This window comes from Ceratotherium simum, chromosome 18 (genome assembly GCF_057802395.1).
Source record: "Ceratotherium simum simum isolate JZ-2026a chromosome 18, ASM5780239v1, whole genome shotgun sequence".
Classification (NCBI taxonomy): Eukaryota; Metazoa; Chordata; class Mammalia; order Perissodactyla; family Rhinocerotidae; genus Ceratotherium; species Ceratotherium simum.
Window position 1 is genome coordinate 51,727,196 of NC_141917.1, and position 10,266 is coordinate 51,737,461.

Consider the following 10,266-nt stretch of genomic DNA (forward strand, 5'->3'; position numbering starts at 1 on the left):
ATTTTTTGAGGTACATTTTTCAGGCAGCTCTGGGATTAGCGACTAGGCATTTGTTTAATATGTCTTTGAATGGGAAAAAATTTTTACACGTGTATTTTCTATTTTTTCTGGTAATTATAGAGCAGTGGGAGCCTTTTTAAGTCTTACATCCTAAAACTGTATGTTAAACTTTTCTCTAAGACATTTTTCTAAATGTGGAAGATAATTTTTTTTAAAATTGGCATTGGCCAAGAGCCAGGTATTTGCTGCAAATATATTTTGTGCTATATTATGTATATTTAAACTCTATTTAGTAATAAGACAGAATTAATTTCTGTAAAATGAAGCAGACTCTCTAGGAGTCCATTTTCACCTAGAAATAACTGGCTGTTGGTAAAATTTATCTTTATGGAGAAATTAGTTTGTATTCCATGTATAACCATATATTTACCGATACATCTAGGTAGAACATCAATTCCTATTTTCTGACAAACTTCTAATGAGATATGTTAGGAGTAAAGGAAATAATAACATAAAAGCAGCTACATATGTTTGTACTTTCTTCTTTGGTGTTTAAACATGTGAATGGTTGGATTTACATGTAATCCATGTGTTTATGTGTGTTGTCATAAATATATGGTAAACAGTGCCAGTTTCTTCCAGTGGCACTGAAAATTCAGTGTTGTATGATAATTCTGTGTGTCATTGGGGTTCCTTGTAAATATCTCTATGTATATAACGTGTCTTGTGCATTTTGCATGCTACACTAATCTCTGTTAAATCTATCCCTTCTTTATTCAGAGCATGCTGTCAAGGTCCTTTAATTCCAATTTTACTGCTGTAAACAACTTTCACTATGGCAGCTCTAGGGATCTGCATGGCAGCCAAGGCAGTCTTGCCTTGAGTATTGCAGACGGAAGAGGTTCTGGTGGGCACATTTTTCGAGTGAGTACCTATAGTAGAGCAGTACTTTCAGTACATAGAAGAGGGAAAAAAAAACCCCACGTTTTAATGTTTCTAGAAAATAAACTTTTACCGTGGGTTAGAGATCTTGATTAACTCCCAGTTCTTCCATGGCTTAGTTCTAAAACTTCCTGCAAAGCTGATTTAATCTTTCTCTCTTAAGTTTCTATGATCATAACTAAGGATGTAGTCAGCTCTTGTTTATGTAAAAAGGGATGAGCAATAGGAATAACTTATCTGAGAGGTTTTTAAAAATTATTATTCTTTGCAGTGTTTTCTCTTAATAAGATTAGCTTGCTCTCTCTAACTCAAGGTTTTAAGGCTATGCCATATGTAATCCACAGAGGGGTTGTGGGGAAGAATAATTTTCACTTTAGTGATTGAGAGTTGGCAAATAAAAAGCACTACCTGGAACTAAGTTTAATCATAATTCACTGAGTATAATTAAATGTGAGGCTGGAGAAATTGTATAATAAGTACCAATGAAAAGGCAAAACCCAAATCCTTTATTACCCACATTTCACCATGGTCATTAGTTGTGAAGAATAAAGGTTTATTCTTTTAATGAAAGTTTAAGGGTAGGAGATAATAATGGCAGAGGAGCAAGAACAGAACAAACTCGGGCATAGCTCTGTTTTAAGATTTTTCTCTCCATAACAGTTTGAGGTGGTAGCATGGCCTCTAAATAAATATTTCCTTTTGCCCCCTCCTTCCGTTCTGAAAAGACCTTTCTCCCCTCATAACCTTATTTTTTCTCCTCCCCACAGTTTTCTCTCCATGCTGACTCTGCTTACTTCTGGGCCCTTTGCTTTCCCCTGAGCTTCCTCCCCTCCCCGCAGCTTTTTGATTCCCTCCTGGCTTTGCCCTGTCGTGTTCTAGGGTAGGAGCATCCTCTGGGATTCTCTTTGCTCTGGCTGGGCCTCGCCTGTCTCACTCTGTCTGCCCTCTGTCACCTGCCACCACTTGGTTTCTATGTTATGTTATAGTGGCAGCAATCGTTTCATAACTTATCAGTTTGAAACAGGGAGAGAGGAGGGTGATGGCTGTTAAGCCCTACATTTCTGCTACTCATTCCAACTGAAGCCACAGAGTAAATACCAGGGGCTTCTATTAACTTGGGTAATCTTTATAGTCAGCTGGAAAAATTTTTCTTTCCAAATTCTTCTACAGTAAGTTTTTGCTTGTTATTCTTAAATTTAGAGGCTTTGAGTCTGTTGCGTTTTACTTTTTCATTCATAATATACTTGTTCTTTTAAAGACTAGATAAACATAGCTGTACATTCAGGCTTGAGATTAAACTCCAGGCTGTGAGCTAAGTTGATTATTATGCATTCTGAAAGCACATCTCAAAAAACAGAGAAGGAAAATCAAGTATTGATTGCATAAATACACAGAATTAGATGAAACCACATCTAAAAATGCTAAGCCATGGTTTGAACTAGCAACTAACTATGCATGATAGATCTGTTGCAGATATGGTTTCCAAGATTAAATTATAAACCCTTAGGTTTATATGTATCCTGTGGCATATCGTAATGAAGTAGATTTCAGATTATTTTTCAACATGATAAAGTAGTTTTCATATCTGTGTTGCAAGCCACATACTGTTTTGAAAGTAACAATAATGCTATTTATCACAATCTCTTTAGTTTTCTAAAATATAGCAAGATGTGTTTAAAACTAAATTAAAATGAAAAAAGTGGGCATCTTGCGTCCCAGCATATTTATAAAAATTATTCAGAGATAATGAGATATTGTCTGTTTTTTCTCTAACGTTATCAGTGAGATAAACAATAATATAAGGGTGTTATTTGATGTATAAAAATATGAACTCTAGTTAGTTAATTTTAAAAGCATTTCACCAAACCAGTGCTTTTGAAAATATTGAGCTGACTAATATTAGTATGATAGAATTATGCTAAAGCAAGTTTTAAAGACTGTATGTTTATTGGTACTGCTCATCATTAAAAAGAAAATTCTGGGTGATCCTCTGCTGTTAAAAAAATAGCAGTTAATTTTTTTTTACCAAGAAACTTGTTACAGTGCTCAATAGAAGTATATTTTAGTTGCTCTTAAGATTTGGGACTCTTAACTTGGATTAATAACTAACATTATTGCTCGAAGTAGTAAAAGCTAGATATTGCTGTAAATAAAACTAAAAGCATTATAAAGAAATAGCTTAACAGTATATATTCGTAAATACTTTTCACACATTACAAGAACATTTTGCCATGTAACTTTGGAAGACTTAAGGGTACTAATATTTTTTTTCCAGTTTTATTGAGATGTAATTGACATACAGCATTGTACAGTCATGAGCCACATAACGTTTTGGTCAGTGACAGGCCACATATACAACAATGGTCCCATAAGATTAGTACCATATAGCCCAGGTGTTTGAAGGCTATACCATCTAGGTTTGTGTAAGTACACTCTGTGATGTTCACACAATGACAAAATCGCCTAATGACACATCTCTCAGAATGTATCCCCATCGTTAAGTGCTGCATGACTGTATTAGTCCAAGGTGTATATATCATGATGCTTTGATATATACATATTGCAAAATGATTACCACAATAAGTTTAGTTAACATCCATCATAAAGGTACTAATAGTGATGGCAGTTGTGATGGTAATGTTTAATTTGGTTCTTCATCTTTCCATTATCTAGCAGTATTTTTTCCTAATCTCCTCTCAAGTGTCATCATTATTTTGATTTCACATCTTAAAGATTATTATTTGTTTACTTTTTATTTCCCCCTCGTGTGAAGCATCCCCAGACATCCTGTCCAGGAGATCCTTGTCAAGATGATGTATTCATTTCAGGACAGCAGAACTACTCGTCAGCTACACTTAGTCACAAAGATGTTCCTCCAGACAGCTTGATGAAAGTAGGTGCTCAGGAAATAAATGGAGTAGTGTCTGTGAGCTCACTGTGTTTTATAGTTTTGGAACTAGAAATAGTATATATGCTTTAACACTGAAAATACTTTCTTAAGGACTTTTCCCCCTTGATTGGTAAGAATTTTTTTTAATTATTGAGAAATATTAAAAAGAATTTCACTCTGCTGTTTCTCAGATTATTCCGTGATTTTTTCCACACTGGAGAGTCATTTTGTGTTTTTTCAGGGGAGGGGATTTTTATAGTATCACCTCCTTATTTAATCCTTTGAATCAAAGGCTTTTTGGCATTCCTGATAGTAAACCTGTTTGGAAAGTTAAAGATGAACCTGTCTTAAATTCTTCATTTGAGGAAGTTTTACTATTACTAAAGGCATTTTAAAATACTTTTAATATAATGAGAAATCACCTTGAAAGACTTTTGTATATGATAGAATGTTGTGTTCTTATTACTTTTGTAACTAAAGCATCACACATTTTAGAAAGTTGACTTTTCTGTCACCAATGCCAGATAATTCTTTTCTTTAGTATTCTCCTCAGGTATTCTTTCTCTTCACTAATTCCACATCCCTAGTATAACCAAATATAATTATGAAGCTTAATTATGTATTGTGTAAACTTTTACATTGTTCTTGAGAGTAGGAACCCAGCCGTATAAGTGCATATGTATCCATTTATTTTACCCTTTTTTTCTTTTAATTGAGCTGTGTTATCCAGTTTCTTTTTAATATCCATTTTGTGGTTTAGGTTACTGAGTTTCTTTCATGCTTTTTATTCTCCTGAGCCATCTGCTAATCATAGCTTAATACATTCTGTAGGTATGTTCAACATTGATGTAGAATGTCAGGCATAACCAAGTATCTAGGTGTCAGGGAGTCTTAAGAATGGGTCAGAAGTAATTATTGTCTGGAGAGTTCTCCCCAGCAGAATAGGAATGTATGGTATAAACATGGAGAAAAGCAAGTGCTGTCTACAGGGTTGTGCATAAGTAATAAAATAACAGTGCAACTATTTAGTACTCCTGGGCAGATTAATTGCTTCAAATCTACAGGGATCAAGTAGTAAACAACTGCAGTTTTTTAAAAAAGATATAGAGATGATATAGCACCTCTCTCTCCTTCTCTCCAGCCACCGTAAGATTTGTCACAGAGTAACACCATCTTTATGCCCTATCATAAAATGCCCATCCATGTATGTTTCCAGACTCCAGAATTAACTAAGTTCTTACATATAACACAATGAAAAAGAATTTTTTTTTAAGTAAAAATCGTCTTCACCAAAGCCAAACTTGTTGGTATCCTTCAGCAAGGTTCACTTAATAGGAGCATGTAGTTCTGAAACTATTGCCGTAATCTTGTCCCAAACTTTCCTACTTTTGGATAATTTTAGGAAAGTGGGGCTCAAATATTTCCCTCATTGTTTTTCTTCCTCTATGGATGAAGTCACCTTTTTATTAATAATCAACAATGAAGTTTTAAATGATTGAATAGCTTAAACGTATTAATTTTCTAAACAAAAATCTCTTTATATGCAAATATTTATAATACAAATGTAACCTTATTTTTCAGATAGATCGTCACACTAACAGAATAAGCTATTAGTCACATTTCCACAAAAGTGATTTTAAGTGTAAAATTCAGATTTAAAAAATGAGAAGCATTAAAACAAAGATAATTCTTTAACAACAATAAAATAATCTCGTGTTTAGCTTTGTAAGCAAACTTTAGAATGTCAAGGTTTAGTTTTTGTGGTTAATATTCTATGGAATTAATATAGAGAGAGTTTAAAAATTGCTTACTGATACACACACGAGGAATAAATCCATTTTCTACTACATAGCTGAGTTGCCTTGTTAATTCTGGAAAGGAAGGAGTATATAGGTAGAAAAATATACTAAGGTTAGGAAAAAATTCTACCACAAAATTAGTTACTTTTGTTCTGAAGAAAAACATCAGCAAATGCATCTTTTGTGTGTATGTGAGAGATTATAGTATGGGAAAAGATATCCTTTTAATGGGCTTACTTAAATTTTAACATTTTGACATACTATTTACCATTTTAACATTTGGTTACTGTGAAAAAGATAGGTACATCTATATCGAACAGAAAAACAAATACTTTTAAATGTAGGTATGATTTACTTTCATTTGAAACTTTTTTTTATAAGGAGTGAATCTGTCAGCAAGCACTCAAGCAAGTTTAGAATTGAGACATTATGAGGTTTTTTTTCTTTTAAAAGTATAAAATTAGAAAAAATAGTACGTGGCGTAATAGTGTGATTTAGAATGTTAAACTCTAGTGCTTTTGTAATGCTCCAAGAAGAAAATCCAAATATTTGTAATAAGACATTATTATTGGTCATTTTAAGACACTTCGTGTTTTTCTTAGATGCCTTTGAGTAATGGACAGATGGGCCAGCCTCTCAGGCCTCAGGCAAATTATAGTCAAATACATCACCCCCTTCCTCAGGCATCTGTGGCAAGGCATCCCTCTAGAGAGCAACTAATTGATTACTTGATGCTGAAAGTGGCCCACCAACCTCCATATACACAGCCCCATTGTTCTCCTAGACAAGGCCATGAACTGGCGAGGCAAGAGGTAAGAACAATCAAGCATATTCAAAAAATGTGAGACTAAGCCTTTAATGTATTTTTTTTATTGATGTTTTAATGGTTTTTAACGTGAAATTTTGGGTTGTGCATTTTTGTTTGTCCATCACCATATATATGACTCCCTTCACCCCTTGTGCCCACCCCCCACCCCCATTGCCCCTGGTAACCACAGTACAGTTTTCTCTGTCCATGTGTTGGTTTATATTCCACATATGAGTGAGATCATAGTGTTTGTCTTTCTCTTTCTGAAAGCCTTTAATGTATTTTATAGGTTATTTAATTATTAGCCATAAATCCATATAGAACTTTAATGTAGTTTTTACCATTTTGTTCAAAGGTTTGCTTTCATGTTAAATTTATAAAGTGTTCAACTTTGTGGTTTAACTTGACTCTGTGATCCCCCCGTTCTGATTTATTGATATAGGATGTAGTGTTTTGGTTATGATTTTTTTTCCTAAGGTGGTTGTTTTTCCAAAACTGGTTGATGATACTCCAGTAATCAGACCTCCTTCAGGAATATAAATAGTAGACCATTAAACTCGAATGGCATATTATGGTTTGCTATTGTCTTTTGACATTCAGCTTTTGAAACTTGACTAGTCTCCAGGCTACTTGGAGAATTACATCTTACAAACTACTTAAAAAGTCACTAGTCATATATTCATATATTTTGATAGTTTATTGGTAAAATATTATTATTAGAAACAGGTAGAGAACAGATGCTTGATTAATTTTGGTTTGGTCTCTGGGGAGAGGGAGTCTTTGTAACAAAAGTTTAGTTCTTGCATCTTTCTTTATAGTGTGATTATAAAAAGTATTATCAATTGATCATCAGTCCTGACTCCTTTGAAGCATATAAACAGATTTAGGAAATGAGCAGTTAATATCCAACAACCACCCAGGAATCTTTTATATATCTTATGAAACACCCAATAGACAGAGATACTATGTAATTTAAATGTTTCACAGATGGAAACTGATGATAAAATACATGTTTTGTGTGTATGCTCTATGTCATTAAAATCCACAATGTCTAAAAAATATAATAGGATCAGCATTAATTGGTTGCCTATCCTCACAAGACAGCAATAGATTAAGTTAGGAGCTATGCTTTATACTCCCAGCTGTGCCTTTAACTCACTAACTCATTAACATAATATTCCATGTCATAGTTTCACTTCTTCTGCCCAAATATTTATTTTAGATGAATCCTTACACATTTGTGTTTACTTGAACTTAATTTACCAGTTTAAATTTGGATGTTATTGTGTTGTAGCTTTTTCTGAGATAGTAATAACAGTTTATTTTATTTTCATGTTAACTCAGATTCGAGTGAGAGTTGAAAAGGATCCAGAACTTGGATTTAGCATATCAGGAGGTGTTGGGGGAAGAGGAAACCCATTCAGACCTGAAGACGATGTGAGTTTTGTTTATATATCCTTGAAATTCCCATAAAGTTTTATTCACTAATTTAATACCTCTTATACATAAGTAAAAATCTAACAGAATTTATGTAAATCTAGATAGATATCACTTTTTGACTTTCCTTTGTATTGTTCAGCTTTTTGTTTTGAAATGTAATCAGTTCAGATTAATTGTTTGAGGAATAAAATTTAATCAAAAATTTTAAATTTTTATCATATTGTGTAGTGATTTTTAATTTTGTTACTTTTCTGCATATCTATAGAAGTAACTTCATCACTTTAACGGAAATCACTATAGTAAAGTCGGAATTACCAGAGGCAAAAATTACATAGGATTGTCACAATGTTATTCACAGAATACAGGGAGAAAACTTGTGCCACGATTCAAATATTTTCATACTGTGAAAGAAAGATTGCTCTGTGGTACTGTTATTTATGCATACTGTTTTCTATTGAATAATTATCTTTTTTGTTGTTATCACAGGGTATATTTGTAACAAGGGTACAGCCTGAAGGACCAGCATCAAAATTATTGCAACCAGGTGATAAAATTATTCAGGTAACTAAGATACATCCTTTTATTATTTATTTTTCATTTATAACATCTACCTCCTCATCAAGGAATTATTAAATGCCAGATTTGAAAATAAGCATTTTATGAAGTTTATCTTCAAATATTTGTGGATGAAAACAGTGGTATTTCTTACAGCCTACTCCTGGTGCTTTCATAGTTTAAAATATTTCCACCTTGTTACCTTGGAAAACCATACTGATATTTTTTAAGACATGTTTGATATATCTTAGCCTTTTGTTTAAGTTCAGGAATGTTAAGTTCTCTAAAATAAGATAAAGAATCTTCTTTGTGGGTTACAAGAATTAAGGGATTTAATTCTTAGAACTGTGTCTGGTATATAGTAAGACCTCAGTAAATATTTAGCTTAAATTATAAGAAGTGTAGTGTTGCTGATCTGATGCCTCTAAGGCAACAGGAAGAGTAGGGCTTGCCCTCTGCCACTGGTGCAACTTTGGTGACCTCAGTTGCATGTTAGCATACACACAACACCATGTCTGACACTGTCTCAGACAAGTGCTTCCTGACATCGAGTTGCTACATAGGAATCATCTGAAAATGCGGGCAAGGTACAGGCTCCTGGGTCCCACCTTCCGAGATTTTATTTTCATAGATGTGAGGTAGGGCCCTGGAGTCTAGAAGTTGTTTAAATCGCCAAAATGATTCAAAATAATCTACTATGAAATGTTTTTCTTAAAAGCATTTTTCTTCTTTCTTCCAGGCTAATGGCTACAGTTTTATCAATATTGAACATGGACAAGCAGTGTCCTTGCTAAAAACTTTCCAGAACACAGTAGAACTCATCATTGTCCGAGAGGTTTCCTCATAAGAACTGTGGACATAAAAGGGGGGAAGACAGCAAGATTTATTGGAAGAGACGTGCAGGGGAAATTAATATTTTGATTATTTTTATATATAAGAAGAACTCAAAAAATTATGTTCAAATTTGTACATTAGTGAAATAATGGAACTTGTGGTTAGAGGGAAAAAACCACTGTACAGTATATAGGGGAGACTGTTGAATTTATACCATGTAAAACTTCTTGTTAGGTTTCTAAACATAGCAATCAAGGCTACAAAAACAAACATATGTTGTTTTTGTATAGATTGTAGGTTTATTTTTGGATTTCATAAACATGACTGAACTCTGTGCAAGGCTCTAGTTAGCCTTGATGGTAGCCCAGAGACAGATGGCAGAGCTATCTATCTCATAGCTTTTATGCCCTTATTTTTATTCAACTGGTATTAATGTTTTTCTGCTAAAACTACTTTTTTTTTTTTTTTTAAATGTGGGCAAGAGATTTGAAGTGTTGGCTTTTGCTATGTGCATATTGAATTGAAGAGTGAGTAGGTGAAGGTTGTGCTGGTGGGTTCACTTTCCAAGGCCAGATTAAAACAGTTAATTCCTATAAAAATCTGGAAGCAAAGAATGAAAAAACAGCTGTCTCTTAATGTGTTTTTATTAATAGAATAATGCAATAAAAAATGTAATGTCTTTTAAAGAAATAAAAAAGACGATAATTGCATTTTATGAGCTCTACAGGATTTGTTCTTGTCATAGCCATTGACTATACATTTGCTACTGGTGATTATTTTTAATTGTTTAGTCACAGGAAATTTTTAACTCTACTGTAGATGCATGTCCATGCATTTTCTGTGATATGGAAATCCCTTGATTTTTTGCAAATGGTGGTACTTGCAATCTGTTTTATAATTAGTACTCCATTTTAATCTTAATTTATAATTTTTATTTTAAGCAGCAGATAAAACTAAAATGGCCAGTTTTAAGATTGTGTTGCTGTAACACAAAATGT

The 10,266-nt window shown here is 33.3% G+C and overlaps 1 protein-coding gene across 12 annotated transcripts in view; it reads left to right on the top strand.

Moving 5' to 3' along the window:
* ERBIN (erbb2 interacting protein) overlaps window positions 1–9,978 on the top strand; it is a 123,328-nt gene extending 113,350 nt beyond the window's left edge. For 3 of the 12 annotated variants that reach the window (XM_014781672.2, XM_087443345.1, XM_087443349.1), the window contains exons 22-27: window positions 781–924; window positions 3,716–3,835; window positions 6,234–6,443; window positions 7,784–7,876; window positions 8,366–8,440; window positions 9,174–9,978. In XM_014781672.2, coding sequence (XP_014637158.2) covers window positions 781–924; window positions 3,716–3,835; window positions 6,234–6,443; window positions 7,784–7,876; window positions 8,366–8,440; window positions 9,174–9,281 — 750 coding nt within the window. In that variant the 3' untranslated portion in view covers window positions 9,282–9,978. The remainder of the gene's footprint in view (window positions 1–780; window positions 925–3,715; window positions 3,836–6,233; window positions 6,444–7,783; window positions 7,877–8,365; window positions 8,441–9,173) is intronic. The other 9 variants (XM_014781675.2, XM_087443350.1, XM_087443348.1 and 6 more) reach the window with 7 other exon arrangements.
* The last annotated feature ends 288 nt before the right edge of the window (window positions 9,979–10,266 follow it).